Source organism: Dipodomys spectabilis, unplaced genomic scaffold, assembly GCF_019054845.1.
Source record: "Dipodomys spectabilis isolate Male_0828 unplaced genomic scaffold, ASM1905484v1 ptg000004l, whole genome shotgun sequence".
Classification (NCBI taxonomy): Eukaryota; Metazoa; Chordata; class Mammalia; order Rodentia; family Heteromyidae; genus Dipodomys; species Dipodomys spectabilis.
In genome coordinates this window covers 1,765,780-1,781,460 of record NW_024870681.1, presented here as the reverse complement: position 1 = coordinate 1,781,460, position 15,681 = coordinate 1,765,780, and the positions used below count along the sequence as shown (strand labels likewise).

Genomic DNA, 15,681 nt, shown 5'->3' with positions numbered 1-15,681 from the left:
TGACTAGAGACATCACATGAAAAAAAAACTGCACAATTTGAAAAACTGACAAACTAGAGACCAGATGAGAACATCAGAGCAAAGCCATTCCACTCTTCAATCACTGTGTGGCCCTGCGTAAGCCTGGGACTGTTTCCCATCTCTCCCTGATGAGCACTTTGGGCAAAATTTAAAAGAAAAAAAAAATCACCAGCATGAAGACAGGAGCAAAGGTCTCACAGCTGAGTCATCAATAGGAACAGGGCCCATAGCATGCCTGTGGGTGGGCAAATGGTCCACACCCACAGACACCAAGCACTTCCCAGGGCGCCAGAGATGATGGATCAGTGACTATAGAGCTCACTTTTGAGCCCTTTAGTAATCCTTCCTTATTCATGGTTTCATATTCTCCAGTTTCAATTATCCAGTCCAAAATACTATATGGAAAATTCCTGAAATAAGTCCTCATTTCAAATAACTTGCATTACAAGATATTGTAATGACCGCTCTATCTTATTACTCCTGCTCACCTCGTACCTGTAACTAATTTACACGCTAAACTTTCTCATAGGTGGGTATATATGGAAAAAGCATGGCATCTATCGGGTTTGATTCTATCACTAGTTCAGGCACCCACTTAGAGTATGAGGCTTGTAACCCCTGTGAGTGTGGCATAGCTACTTGACTCACAAGCCACTATGTTGGATCACTATTCTATGATTTTTCTCATTTTATCTTCAGAATGGCCTTCTAAGAAAAGTAATACTCGCTAGGTGCTAGTGGGTGACACCTGTAATCCTAGCTACTCAGGAGGCTCAGATCTGAGGATCATGGTTCAAAACCAGCAGACAAATCCTAGAGACTCTTGATTTTCTGGCAAAAAGGTGGAAGTGGAGGTATGGCTCAGTGGTATAGCACTAGCTTTAAGTGAAAAAAACAAGCAAGAATGCAAGGCCTAGAGTTCAAGCCCCAGTACTAGATATACATATACTTGCACGTGCATGCACAGATACACACACACACACACAAACACACACACACACAGTAATACTATTTTTTTCATCTTACAAATAGAAAAATGAGGTCCTACAAAATTAAATATTTTACCCAAGGTCACTCTGCCAGCAAAAACAGCAAAGGCAGAATTTTTGGACTAAGCAGTCCAGCTGGAGTCCACATACCACCCAACACCTTACAATATATTGGCAATACACATACCACCACCTATGCTGCCTTCCTCTTCTTTCTCCCAAAATGAGTTGCGATAAAGTCCTATACTCAAAACCAGATCTTCCACCCAATTCTTTTTTTTTTTTTTTCTTGGTCTGTCATGGGGCTTAAATTTTGGGCCTGGGCACTGTCCCTGAGCTCTTTAGCTCAAGGTGAACACTCTACCACCTGAGCCACCACACCACTTCACGTTTTCTGGTGGTTAATTGGAGATAAGTCTCATGGACTTTCCTGCCCAGGATAACTTTGAACCACGATCCTCAGATCTCAGCCTCCTGAGTAGCTAGGATTACACGTGTGAGCCACCAGTGCCCAGCTCCATCCAATTCTTATTTGCCAAGCATCTGTTCCCACTGCAACAATAACAAGTACAGATAGAGCTTTGAAGAGAATGAATGGAACAAAGGGTAGGAGATCCCCATAGGGTGGAGAGCTTCCAGCTCTCAGGTCATATAAGGCTCTTGAAATCACTTGGTACAGGATGGGACACACATGATGCTTATCAGCTGCCTTTTGCCATCTGCCTATATTGATCATTTTGTATAGCTCAAGAATGGTGTTAAAAATATCCAAATGGCCCTTGCAGAAAAAGGTTCTCCACCCCCTCAGTCAGGATGTGTTGTCCCCCTTTCAGAGGCATAGAGGAGAGAGCGGAACAATAGTTCAGCTAAGGAAAGACAAAGAGGCCCTGAGTAAAACAGGAAAACTCAGCCTTTCCTCCCCAGAAGCCAAGCCCTCTGGTTTAAAGCCAGCCTTCAAACCAGACAGAGAAGGTGAGGGCTGTAAGGACTGGAGGCTACTTGCAGAAATACGTTGGAGGAGTGTGGGAGAAAAGGAAAATCTAGTCTAACTCAGCAGGGAGTCCATGCATAGTACCCAGGCCATTCCCATGCTAGGAATCCTGCCACGGAGCCCAGTTCTGTGTTTCCTTTCCCAGGTCAAGGAAGGCTGGGTGAGGGCATGGAGAAATATAGAAACCCTGGGAGAGGAATGCAGACGGGCATCTGTGTGCCTAACAGGGTGGTTCACCTCCCACAAGGAAGGCAAGGGCATTTTAGGTGGGGTGGTCAAGCTGGCACAACCCCCACAACCTGACTTAAACAAGAAATTCCTGTCAGTACTCAGAAATCCTCAAGGCTGGAATTGCAAGCTGCTGTGCAACGGGGGCTACGCCAGACAAAGCCAAGTGCTAAGGGGAACAGGGATGTTTGCTGGTCATTGGATTCCAGGAAGACAGACCACAGCAATCCCCCCAGGCTGCTCAGGCCACAGGCCCAGTTTCCCTCTTGCCTCTATTGATCTTGATGCATAGCCAAGTGAGTGGGGACTTGACCTCACCCAGGGCCTGTGTCCTTTAGGTAACCTAGATGTCTGCTGAGGAGAAGGCAAGGCTGTGCCAGGCTCAGCACAGGCTGGTTCCCACAGCGCCTGGAGTGCCAGGCACACAGGCTGCCACAGCCTGGACAGCTCTGGGGAGGGCAATGGAAGATGCCAGCCCATCTAGGGCCTCTGCAGTCCACTCATAATCACAGCAGTCCACAAAGGAGGGAGACAGGAGGCTGAAGGCAGGCCCTCCCAAGGAAGAACTCACACAAGAAGATACTGTCAGGTATTTCCCCTTCATCATGCCCCTAGAAGGTTCTACTGGGATCTCCAGACACTTTCCCCTCATGTGATGGGGCTGGGCATGAAATTAGGTGTTATAGAAAGTCATGACAGTCTCATAGTGCCTGACAATGCTGTCACTACTTGGCCTCTAGCCCATGCCACCCAGGGGGGAGAGAGAGAGAGAGAGAGAGAGAGAGAGAGAGAGAGAGAGAGAGAGAGAGAGAGTGTGTGTGTGTGTGTGTGTGTGTGTGTGTGTGTGTGTGTGTGTGTGTGTGTGTGTGTGTGTGTGTGTGTGTGTGTGTGTGTGTGTGTGTGTGTGTGTGTGTGTGTCTTTGTTACTGGGGATTGAATTTAGGACCTCAAGCATGCTAGGCAAGTCTTCTACCACGTGAACCACATTACTAACTCTTTCATTTGGGTTTTGCATTTGAGATAGAGTAGTTCTAACTTTGCCTTTCATTTGGGTTTTGCATTTGAGATAGAGTAGTTCTAACTTTGTCTAGGGTTGGCCCTGAACTCACAATCTTCCTGCCTCTCACTCCCAAGTATCTGGAATTATAGACATGCACCACAATACTCAGGAGATCTAGCTTTTTGCAGATGCCTGCAGTGCTGGTGAAAGCATAGTGTCTTTGATCACAGGATGGCACCTTTGCCACATGTGACAGGGAACAGGTAGATGTAGGTAGATGTCAGGTTTCCTGACATCCATCCTGACTGCAAAAAGGCTCAGGGAGCATTCAGACCTAGGTGTCCCTATGGTCTGGAGTCACTACTCCTCACATTCCAACCTCTCAGGCCCCAGAATAAGAGGCTGCTTCCAAATCCTGCTGGAAATGCCCAGGGAGAGATTTCCTTCCAGCGTGCACCCAGCTAGCCACAGGGTCTGGCAATGACAGAAGCTGGGTGAGAGGGAGGAAATGAGTCAGCTCCTGGTAGAAATGGGAATGGGAGGGAGGAGCCAGCAGAAATGAGATCAGGGGTCAAAGGGCACAGGGCCAGAAAGGTCATGAAGACAGGAAGCAGGCCCTGAAGATGTTATAGGGCCCATAGTATACAAGAAAAATATGGGGGCTGGGAAGGTGGCTCAGTGGTAGAGCACTTGCCTTGCATGCCTGAGGCCCTGGGTTCGATTGCTCAGCACCACATAAGAAAAAAAAAAGCCGGAAGTGGTGCTGTGGCTCAAGTGGTAGAGCGCTAGCCTTGAGCTGAAGAGCTGAGGGACAGCGCCCAGGCCCAGAGTTCAGGCCCCATGACTGGACCCAAAAAAAAAAAAAAAGAAGAAGAAGAAGAAGAAAAGAAAAATATGGGTGGCAAATTCAGCAGTGCTACCTCCTATCTGCTGGGTGGTTTCTATAGACCACAAAACCTGAGTCTGGTAGACAAGCTCCACCTGAGGATGGAATTTGAGTTGGCTCTCCTTCCTGATTTACTTCAGGACTGGAGGGCGTATAGCCTTGTAGGAAATGGCCTGCCTCTTCTCTCAGAGAGGTAGGGTTCAAACTCCTAGGGCCTGGCTGCCACTCCTGAGCCCTACAACTCCTGAAGCCCATGTTCTTCCTGACCTGGCTCAAGAGGAAGAAGAATGTTTGTGTTCCCCAGTTAGGGACTGGAAGTGAGCCTGGGCCTCAAGAGCAGAGCAGTTCCGGCTGCCCTAGAGCCCCTGTGTCTGCCCTCTCTGATGGCCCCTAACTGTGTGGGAGCTGTCCCCAGGCTCCAGCTGGAATCTGTTGCTCTGAATGGGAAAGATCCTTGCCTTGAACATTCCCAGCCTGCTGACATTCCAGTACAAAGGCTGTCCAGGGAAAGCAGCAGGGGGGGGAAGATGAAGCCTGGAGCCCCAGGCCACATTCCAACCCCTCTGAGACCTGCAACCAGTAAGATAGGCACATTCCTTCAGGACCCTTGGACCGGACATCATGTGGCCCCCATGTAACCCTAAATCTCTCACCCAGGTCCAGTGCCTTTAGGGGAATTCTGCAGGAGCAGAAGCAGGCTGTTCCTGAAATTCTCCCTTCCCTCAGCTCCTGGTCCCATATGCCTAGCTCTCCTCCACTCTTGTGACAGAGGCCAAGTCCCCAAGCACACAAGAGATCATGTGGGTGGTGGCAGGAGATGGCAACATACTACAGACAAGCCACCAAGACTTCATCAAAAGACAAATTTTAGAGCTGGGCACCAATGGCTCATGCCTATACTCCTAACTACTCAGGAAATCTGAAGCTAGCCCAGGCAGTAAAGACTCACTCTCTCTCTCTCTCCTCTCTCTCCTCTCTCTCTCTCTCTCTCTCTCTCTCTCCTTCCCTCTCTCTCTCTCTCTCTCCTCCCAGGACTCAAACGTATCTGATGCTTTCTCTCATTGGCGGATGCTCTACCACCAGGGCCGCACCCCTAACCCCAAGTGCATGAGACTCATCTCCAATTAGCCACCAAAAAGGCCTGAAGTAGAACTATGGCTCAAGTGGTAGAGTGCTAGCCTTGAGCAAAATAGCTCAGGGACAGCACCAAAGCCCTGAGTTCAGGCACCAGGAACAGAATTTTTTAAAAAGAATTTTTTTTTTTTTTTTTTGGGTACAGTCATGGGGCCTGAACTTTGGGCCTGGACGCTGTCCCTCAGCTCTTCAGCTCAAGGCTAGCGCTCTACCACCTGAGCCACAGTGCCACTTCTGGCTTTTTTCTTTTTGCTTATGTGGTGCTGAGGAATCGAACCCAGGGCCTCAGGCATGCAAGGCAAACGCTCTACCACTGAGCCACCTTCCCAGTCCAAGACAACAGAATTTCAAGAACCCAAACTGAGCTATACAAGGAAGACCAAACAGAGACTGGGAAACTAGTTTCTGATTAGAGAAGTCATCTTTTTTCTCTTCAACCAACATTCTCTGCTTTCATGAAGTGCTCCAGCATCGGGTAAATTATTAAATAACTAGCTAATCACAATTGTGATGAATGGTATGGGAGGATGGGTGTTGCCAGGGTGGGGACCTGACATGGTCTGAGAGGAACAGGGAAGACTTCCCTGAGAAAGAGATTCAATCTGGAGGCCAGGCCCAAGAGAGAACATGATGGGCAGAACAAAGCACAATCAGGAGTAGCTGGGACTTCATGGCAAATCCCAATGAGAAAGTGGAGTTGGATGTCCGCCACCTGCTTAGCTCTTTGCTGGCCCTGCTTCCCTGCGTTTTCTCCATAATGCATACAGAGGAACAAAAGTAGCTGGGCACCGGTGGCTTACACCTGTAATCCTAGCTACTCAGGAGGCTGAGATTTGAGGATCACAGTTCGAAGCCAGCCTGGGCAGGAAAGTCCGTGAAACTCTTATCTCCAATATACCACTAGAGAACCAGAAGTGGCACTGTGGCTCAAGGGGTAGAGAGCTGGCCTTGAAGTAAAGAGCTGAGGGACAGCACCCAAGCCCAGAGTTCAAGCCCCACGACCGACCAAAAAAAAAAAAAAAAAAGGAACAAGAGTGCACAACTCCTATGCAGTACAGGGATCCTGCCACCCCACGTGCTGTGGACATCACTACCAGCATGCCATTAGGAGCCAAAAAAGTTGAGAAGGGCGATGTTCCAGCTTTCTGGATCTAGGATCTAGCAGGACAGCTGTGTAAGAAGCATGAGTCCTCCTCCAGCCCTGGTGACCACACCCAAGCTGCCCCTTGGTCCACCCTTTCCTGCTGTCTCCCACGTCCTGCTAAGACTACTGCTACTTGGGCTCACTCCCTTTGGCTTGAATCTATGGACACCCTAAAAGTACCAGTCACACCCTTCAGTGGGCCACCATTCACAGAGCAGGAGAGGCCAGTCAGTCCATCCTGTCTCCTCTTTCTTTCTGGAGAAAGACAAGGAAATGGAGGGGCTTCCAGGCTTCTAGATTAGAGGGACCCAGTCTGCAGTGTGCTGTGGATTTATAAGACTATCTACATACTGCCTTCCCTTACACCATCTGGCACACTGCCCAAGAGCTGGTGGCTTGAGTTCAAATTCTGACAAATCATTTAATAGTTGTGCCACCTTACACAACTGGTTTAACTTTAACCCGTAATCCAGTCATCAGTAATTCAGTTTCTTCATCTGTGAAAGAGCTCATTACAATACATACCTCAAAGAATTGGGGAATCTAAGTGAGTTAATATATAAGAAACATCTAGAACAGGACCAGATACAGCAAACACTTGCCATGAACCTGGCCTTCGATTACTTCTCATGCCTTCTTTCAAGGGTCTTCTGTTCAGGAGAGTCTTAAGATTCAGTAAACATCACAGTGTACACAGACAGCCCTCCACACTTCCCTGACCAGTTTATGCAAAGTGTCTGGACTGAGCCATGCAGGGCAGGACGCCATGCCCTGATTCTGAGGGCCATATGGCAGGAGATTAAGGGGGCCAGAGGGGTGACCCAGGTCTAAGGAAATAGTTTTCCAACCAAGCCAGAGTCAACAACCATAAAAAAGAAGCTGTGCTGACACTGTCCCCTGTATTTAACAGTACAGAAGTTGCTGCCAAACACCATGGGGACTCAAGAGTTGGCTGTCCCCCTAAAAATGCACAGCAGGGGGCAGGGGCTGTGGAAAAAAAATAAAAACACCACTATTTCACAATGCCTGCCTGGCACAGTGGGCTTACAGGGTACTGCCTGCTGGATGCCTAGGGCACATCCGTACCACTGCCTGGGACTGACAAAGGAGGCGCCAGGCAGCCTGCCCAGCCGCAGGGGAGCCCCCACCTCAACTGGATCACAGGTTCCCCCCACACACACCCCACCACCATGCTGCCTTCTACTCCAGGCTGCACGAAGAGAGTCTCGCAGCTCGGTGCAGAGTGGTGGCGGGAACCCTGCTGGCAGGCTGAGAGCATGCTTGTGGTTTCTGGGAAACGCTGTAGAGATTTGCAGCATTTTTAAAATACTTGTGTTCCTGCCCCCACCCCCCCTACAACACCCCCTTCACCCCACTCCCCAGCCACCCCAGTCAGGGTGTTTGCCTATCTGGTATTTTCCAGAACCATTTCAATGTAAATAAGAGAGATTAGAAGGAAGTAGAGGGCAGAGGGCAGAGGGGTGATGGGGTTTCTGGGCAGGCTGGAGGGGTTCGAGCCAGGGCAGGAAGAAGTGGGAGGCTACCTTTTAGACCCCACCCCTGCAACCAGGGTTCTAAGCTGTGCCTACAAAAACAACCAATGACCAGTACTTGTACCCACACCCAGTCCAATGTGGCCTGGGCACTGTGCCCACCACCCACAGGCTGGGTGGCCAGGGCATTCTGGAGCTACAGTTCATCTAGCATCCCACAGTGAAGGCAGAGTGCTGCCCTCAAGGACAGAGAAGGAAGGCCCAGTGGAACAGAAATGTCCTAGCCCTCTGTTCTACAATGGTGAGCTTCAGAACAGATAACACCCTCCCTCCCCCCCCCCCACCAGCTCCCAAAGACTTCCCACCCACCAATGCTTCCAGCCTTGAGACCTGTCCACCAGCCCCTCATCACTAAGAAGATAGGTTCTACGCTGAACCCCCCCCCCCCACACACACACACCAAACCAGAACTCTCAGACTCTGTGATGCCAGAGGTGCCTGAAGCTTTGGCACAAAATGAAATAAAAAATGGCTTGTTTAAAACAAAACAAAAAAAGCCTCTCAGGATCATTTGGAGTAAAATTAGGAACAGGAGCACTCCAGAACACTGAGCCCAGGGAGGCAGCCAGCTGCTCAACCACTATGAGAAGCGCCTAGGAAAGGCCAATAATCTGAAGGTGGCCTGGTAGAGCTAGAATCTAGACAGCACCCAAGAGCCCTAGGAACAAGGCTGATGGGATCCATACCATTTCTACCAGAAGTCTAGGGATTCCATGACACCAAAGAAGCCAGGTCTGACCAGTCCCCTGCAGGACTACTGATAACCAGGCACACTGGGTTGGGGAAAATGAAAAGCTTAGCATCCTCTCTCCCTTTGACTGTTTTTTGTTTGTTTGACTGGTTTTGTATTTTGTAGTGCTAGTGATCAAACCCGAAAGGCTTGTGAATGCTAGACAAGTTCTCTAACACTGAACTGCATCCCCAGGTCCAGCTGGTTGTCTTCAATGATAGAGAAAGCTTAGACAAAGCCTTGACAGTCCCCAATGGACAGAAAATCTCACTAGGAGCAAGGATGAGAGAACACAGGAAATCGCCTAATTACCTTCCCTGGATGGCTAGGCAGGGAGAAAGGCACCAACTTTCCTAAGCTTTTACTGTCTGCCCAAGTCTCACATCAGTGACCTCTCCTACCACATAAACATGTTTATCTTATATAAAGACAAACCCAGAGTAAAGTACACAGAAGTTTCCTTTTAGCCTTCAATTCTATCCTTCTCAGATACCTAGACTGAGTTGGTTGGGTGTGTATCCTTCTCCAACTTGACCTTCTGGGAGGAGAGAATGGGCCTATTTTATAGAGATCGAGTCCCCTCCATTAGAGGGTCTTTCCTGATTGCCACCTTTCTGCCTGGGCACTTCCTCCTTCCAGTCCCATTGATAACCTGCAAAGCATTCCACAATAGTGCTGATTCCTGATTTCATGTACTTACTTGGGTCTATGCTTGGTTCTTAAACAAACTTCTGTTTAGGGACCTTCAGAAAACAATACCTGTTTATTGAGGGAATGTATATAAGGAGGTTCAAAAGGTTTGGCAACTTTCATAAGATCCTTTCTTGGTTCCAAAGCCCATACCCTTTCCACTGAAACTTGCTCCTCACAAACTCTTCTGGGCATGGTGGTAGTTGAGACAGACACAAGCTCTTGAGGAACCTGACAGTCTTGAAAGCTTTCACCACAGGAGAAGCAGAAATATCACATCTCAGAAACCAGACCTGCCAGGTGCCGATGACTCACACCTACAATCCTAGCTACTCAGGAGGCTGAGATCCGAGGATTGCAGTTCAAAGCTAGCCCAGGCAGGAAAAGTCCATGAGACTCTTATCTCCAATAAACCACCAGAAAACTGGAAGTGGTGCTGTGGCTCAAGTGGTAGAGTGCTCGCCTTGAGCTGAAGAGCTGAGGGACAGCACCCAGGCCCAGAGGTCAAGCCCCACAACCGACAAAAAAAATTTTTTAAAAAGAAACCCGACCTGAGTGGGAGGGAGTGGTAGCCTTCCTTTAAAACCCCATCTCATAGGCTGGGAATGTGGCTTAGTGGAAGAGAGCTTGCTTGGCATGTATGAAGCCCTAGGTTTGATTCCTCAGTACCATATAGACAAAGGGGGGGGGAGCCATAAGTGGTGCTGTAGCTCAAGTGGTAGAGTGCCAGCCTTGAGCCCAGGCCCTGAGTTGAAGACCCAGGACTGGCAAAACAAACAACCCTCTCCCAGGTGGGCACAGGTTGCTCAGATCTATAATCCTAGCTACTTAGGAGGCTGAGATCTGAGAATTGTTGTCAATGCTGGCCCATACATATAAATCCACAATACTCATTGCCAATTAATTAACTAGCAAAAGCTGGAAGTGGAGGTGTGGCTCAAGTAGTAGAATGCCAGCAGGAGGCCGAGAGCTCAAGTCCTAGTAGAAACTCAAAAACAAAACAAAACAAAAAACAACTTCCCTCCTGCTACATCCTCAGAAGCAGGGAATCAATACTTACTGAAGAGATATCCACATCAGTCAGGTTCCTCTGGCTGACAGACAAGGGATAACCATATTAACTTTAGAGTTAAATGAAGATATATTAAAAGAAGAGCCAGCTGGGCACCAGTAGCTCAGGCCTGTAATCCTAGCTACTGAGGAGGCTGAAATCTGAGGATCACAGTTCAAAGCTAGCCCGGGCAATAAAGTCTGTGAGACTCTTATCTCCAATAAACCACTAGAAAATGGGAAATGGTGCTATAGCTCAAGCTGGTAGAGCACTCAGCACTCGCCTTGAGCTGAAGAGCTCAGGGACAGCGCCCAGACCCAGAATTCAAGCCTCACAACTGACCAAAAAAAAAAAAAGCTAGCCTCCTTCTTTCCTCAACCCAGTCTCAATGGGCCTTGATCCTCCCCAGCCAGACCAATAGGATTGGATTTTAAGATCTTCATCTTTGCCAGGACCTCTACTAACCTCAGCACACTTAGCAAACAGAATAACTGATCAGGGCTGGGATGTAGCTCAGTGGCAAAGTGCTTGCCTAGCAAGTGCAACGTCCTGGGTTAGATCCCCAGTACCAAAAAAGAAAAGACAAAAAAAATACAGTTAAAAAAAAAAAAACCCAAACAGAATAACTGATCAGAAGACATGCCCTACCCCCAGAAACTACCTAAGGAGTCAAGGAAAGAAGGTTCACTATCCCCCCGAAACTGGCACTTACACTCAATAGTCATCACCCTCAGCTCCTATGTCAGTCAAACCTCAAAACTAAGCACCTGCCTCCATGGCTCAAATCTGATACTTAGGTTCATCCCTGATGCTTCTACCCAGGCTAAGGCCTCCATCCACTACACTAGGACTACTCCAAGAGCTCCCCACACATTTCCCACAGCAACCTCAGCTACATCTGCAAGTGCTCTCTAGAAGCCACCAGAGAGACTTTTACTTTTTTTTTTCTTTTGTCGGTCATGGGGCTTGAACTGTGGGACTAAGCACTATCCCTGAGCTCTTCAGCTCAAGGTGAGTGCTCTACCACTTGAGCCACAGTGCCACTTTCAGAGAGACTTTTAAATCCTCTTCCTCTGTGTGACTCCTTGGCCAAATGGCTTCGCTGCCTTGGCAGTAAACATTCCCCACACATGGCTCACAGGGGCCTAGGCGGCCTGGTGTCTGCTTCTCCTGCTGCTCCTCTCAGCACTCCCTCCCTTCACATTATCCCAACCTGGCTCCAAAATGTGTCATCCTGCAACCTTCCCCTGCTTCCTGCCACTCATCTCCTTTTGCTGATCCATCCCTAAAGACTGTACATGAAGCCTCCTCTATGCTTCCCCAGACCCTGTACTGGCCTTAGTCACTGAGCTCTTCCAATGCTACTGTCACAGCCTCCACTAGACATTCCTTGAGGCTGGATTTAAATGTTGTTTGCTGTTAGATGCTGGGACCTACCATATAGTAAGTGCTCATCAGCAAATGTTTACATACTGGTTAGGTGGACACAAGGATCAATGGTAGAAACAAAAAGCTACTCTTGGCCTGCTGACTGATTTTGTCAGGCCCCAAGTCTATCCTACCACCATAACTCACCCCTAATCCCCATGGAACTTCATCTAGCAGCTCTGGGACATCAAAGGTGTGAGCCACACATTCCACATGCACCATGTAAGAGGGAAACCCCAGGGCTTGTCTCTCTCTGGGGCCTTCAGAACAGGCCTTGGAGAGGAGCTATGAGACCTTGGCCCCCATCTGTGTGCAGGAGAGAACAGATGGTTAGTTAGCTCCTTCAAAGCTCCCTGGGGACAGACAGCATGTGGACGCACTTGATGGATGGCCCTGAAGTCAGGATGGCCGCCAGGAGCTGTCCCTGGGGGGCTACCATCCTCACCGTACCCCACCCAGGCGCATGCAGGAGACAGCACAATACTTTTATTGGCTCAGACTGAGGACAAGAACTGATGCCAAGAAAAGGAGTAGGAGTAGGAGTGGAGGAAGAGGAGGAGACCGAAGATGGGAGCCACAGTAGAGGCTGCTGCCTCCCGACACCAGCTCCCAGGGTCTGTGCCAGCAAGCTGGAAATGCTGGGTTCATCCAGCTCTTCTCCACTCATGGTTCACCAATGCCCAAGTGGGAAGAGGCATGCCTTCCCTCAGCCCCATGGATCTCATCGTGCTGCCAGATGATAGCACAAGACTCATGGGGGTGAGATTTTCTACTGAATCCCTGATAGATCTACTAGGCTGAGATCTGGGGAAGAAGACTCACCAGTTGGGCTTGCACCTTGGCGCCTAGAGTGAACCAGCACTCCAGGGATAGCAGCTGTAATATGGATAGCACCAGCACCTCCAAAGGTAAAGCACCTACTTCCCCAGGGATGGGGTAGCAGGCTGCAGCTAGTCGGGAATTGTCTGGGAAATGTGAGATGCCAGGATGATCCCTAAGCTATAAAGAGCAAACTCAATGGCATCCCAGATGCTAGGCCTAGGGTCCAACAAAGGCCTGGCTGTGGTTCAGCAGGGAGCTGGCTACAATACCCTGGGGGATTCAGGCTGGAAGAAGAAAATTCCATCTGTTAAAAGCAATGTTAGCCTGGGAGAAAGCAGACAGGCGAGGCAGTATATTGCATATTACAACCTTTGGTTCTGAGCTAAAGACACTTCCCTTTTTCCTCCCCCTTTAAGTCACGGTTCCCTGAGTTCAGCCAAGTCTGGTGACTAACACACAGCAGGTACTCAATGTGTTTCTGGAATGAATAAGCGCAGGTCCTTCCTTGGATTGCACACAGGCTTCCTCCTGCCCACCATCACTCTCTGACCACACAGCTGCTCAAACTCAACTAGCCTCAGGGTAAAAGTAATGAGAATGCTGCCAGAGCCAGACCCTGCCACTCCCAGTGTCCTCAGGCCCAATGTGCTGCTAGGTTGAGCTTGAGCAGCCATCCTGAGCATCCACATTTTCCCTCCCAGAAGAAAGCCTGAAACAGGACTTTGCCAGATTCCTACACACTTCCTCCCCTTTCTGACTTTGACTCATCTGGTCACTCAGTGCTGAAAGGTCCCTGAGTAGGTTGTATACTCCTTAGGTCTGGACAGTCCTAAAACTAACAGCTGGGAGTGATGGCCAACTTGTCCTTCATTATTCTCCTCAGGGAGGACACTAAACCGTGTCACTCCTTTCCCAAAGATCCCTGGGCTTGGAGGTCTTGATTCCTCTTAGAGACCTGCCTACAAGTATCTCAGGAACAGCCAAGACCCACTATCTCTGTTGGCTTGATCTCTTTCCCTTTTCCCTTGAGCCCTTTTCTTTCCCAAGAGGGTAAAAAAGACTCTTAGAGCCCAATAAATCAGACCCTGTAACTAAACTACCTGTCTGGAACTTTTCAATGATCCCATTTCACTGGGATAAAATCTAAACTCCAATCATGATTTATAAGCTTTCAAAGATCTGAATCCTGCTTCTTCTGAACCTTCATTCGGTATTCAATGCCTTGTTCATTTAAGAGCAAGAGAAAGTCTTAGCAGAGGTTATCTCCCCAAAAGCTGTAACCATGGTGGCTGTACACCCTGATGTTCCAGGACAGCTCTGATTTGAAATCATTTGTCTTTTTTTTTTTAACCTTTGAGATCTAAATAACATGGAATTTCTATACTTTAGTGTCCTTTTATCTCCCTTATCTAGAAGTAGCACCTACTAGCCTATATATTCCAACGAGACTCAAAAAATGCAGAGCCCAAACCCCTCACCCGTATTGTGAAGCTGGGTACTTTTTTTTTTTTTTTTTGCAATTACCAATCAATATCAGATCACTCATGAGGGATCAGGGATGTAGCTGAAATTCAGGCAGAGCCTGGTCTTGCTCAGTACCATTGAAAAAGGGATGATGCTAAATTCAATCAAGTCAGTCCAACAGGAAAGAAGGAGACATCAAAGCATGAGACCCAGCTGAACTTTTGGGGACTTGCCCTCAGCTTCTTGACAAGGCAGAGACAAAGGTATAACACCTCCAACCTGGTAACAAGTACCCTCCCTTCATAGGGGATCAGGCAGTAGCACAGCTTCCCTACATCCATGCTCCTTAGACTCTGCCCAGTTTGGGGGTACCCCAGTCAACAGGACAATAACAAGAGATGCTGACTTTCTGGTTCCTGCTTACCCCTGGAACCCAGAGAAGCACTCACATCGGCTGGCTCCCTGCGGTGTCCCTCGCAGCTCCTCAGCCAGCTCCGGCTCAGCTCACTGAGCTCTGGGATGGGCTGCACCTTGAGCCGCACACTGTCTCCAGACTGTCGGATCATCTCTACGATCTCATCCCTAGATTTGCTCTCCACATTGTGCCCATTAATCTCCACCAGTCGATCTCCTGGCACCAGCCCCAGGGCCAGATCCTTGGTGCCAGCGCCTGGCTCAGCAAAGTGAACCACTCGCCGATAGGCCTGGCCCTCAGGACCCCGATCCAGCATGGTGGTGCGCCGTAAGGAGAAGCCAAAATCTCCAGTGGGTCTTCGTTGCAGCTCCAGCTCCCGGAGGGCAGGGGGTGATGGGGGGACCACTGGGGGAAGGCGCAGGTCGGCTGGGAACCTTTTGGTCACCAGCTCAGGGACTCGAGACCTTGGCCTTGACCGTGGGATGCCTGGGCCAGGATGCTGCATCAGCTGGCCCTCAAGCGTCCTCACCTCCACCTGTGGTGATGGGGCTGCAGAGTGCTCTGAAGGGGTTGAAGTTTCTGAAGCGCTCTCATCTCGACTACGCTGGGAGAAGGAGAAGCGCTTGACAATCATCTGTGAGTTCTGCTTGGCCAGTGAGCCAAACTTGGCTGCCCGCTGCAGCACAGAGCCCCGGAAGCTGCCTTCCTCACCCTTCAGGTCATCACTGGAGCTGGCTGTGCTAAGATGGCCCGAGTCCAGGATGATGCTGCCCCGGTTGCTATCGGAGTCAATGTCAGTCAAGTGCAGGTCAGAGCCACTGGCCACCTTGATGGGGATGGGGTTAGAGATTTCCAGGCGTGTCTTGGACTCACGCTTAGAGGACCGGTTCAGGTTGAAGAAGCCACGGCGCAGGCTCATCTCTTCCAAGCTCCGTAGCTCTGCTGCTGACATCCGTTCCTTCTTCTCCTTCTTCTCCTTCTTCTCCTTCCGCCCGCCATCTTTGTCCTTATCCTTCTTCATTAGGTTAAACATGATGGGGTACTGTTTTTAGGGGTGCCACCTCCAGAATATAGGTGCTGAGCACAGGTCCTTTGGACCCCTTCCTTGCTGCTGCAAATAGAAACACATAGAAAA

The 15,681-nt window shown here is 49.3% G+C and overlaps 1 protein-coding gene across 7 annotated transcripts in view; it reads right to left on the bottom strand.

The window, feature by feature from the left end:
- Myo18a (myosin XVIIIA) overlaps positions 1–15,681 on the bottom strand; it is a 105,396-nt gene that overhangs the window by 76,926 nt on the left and 12,789 nt on the right. For all 7 annotated transcript variants that reach the window (XM_042694196.1, XM_042694231.1, XM_042694214.1 and 4 more), the window contains exon 2: positions 14,581–15,657. In XM_042694196.1, coding sequence (XP_042550130.1) covers positions 14,581–15,579 — 999 coding nt within the window. In that variant the 5' untranslated portion in view covers positions 15,580–15,657. The remainder of the gene's footprint in view (positions 1–14,580; positions 15,658–15,681) is intronic.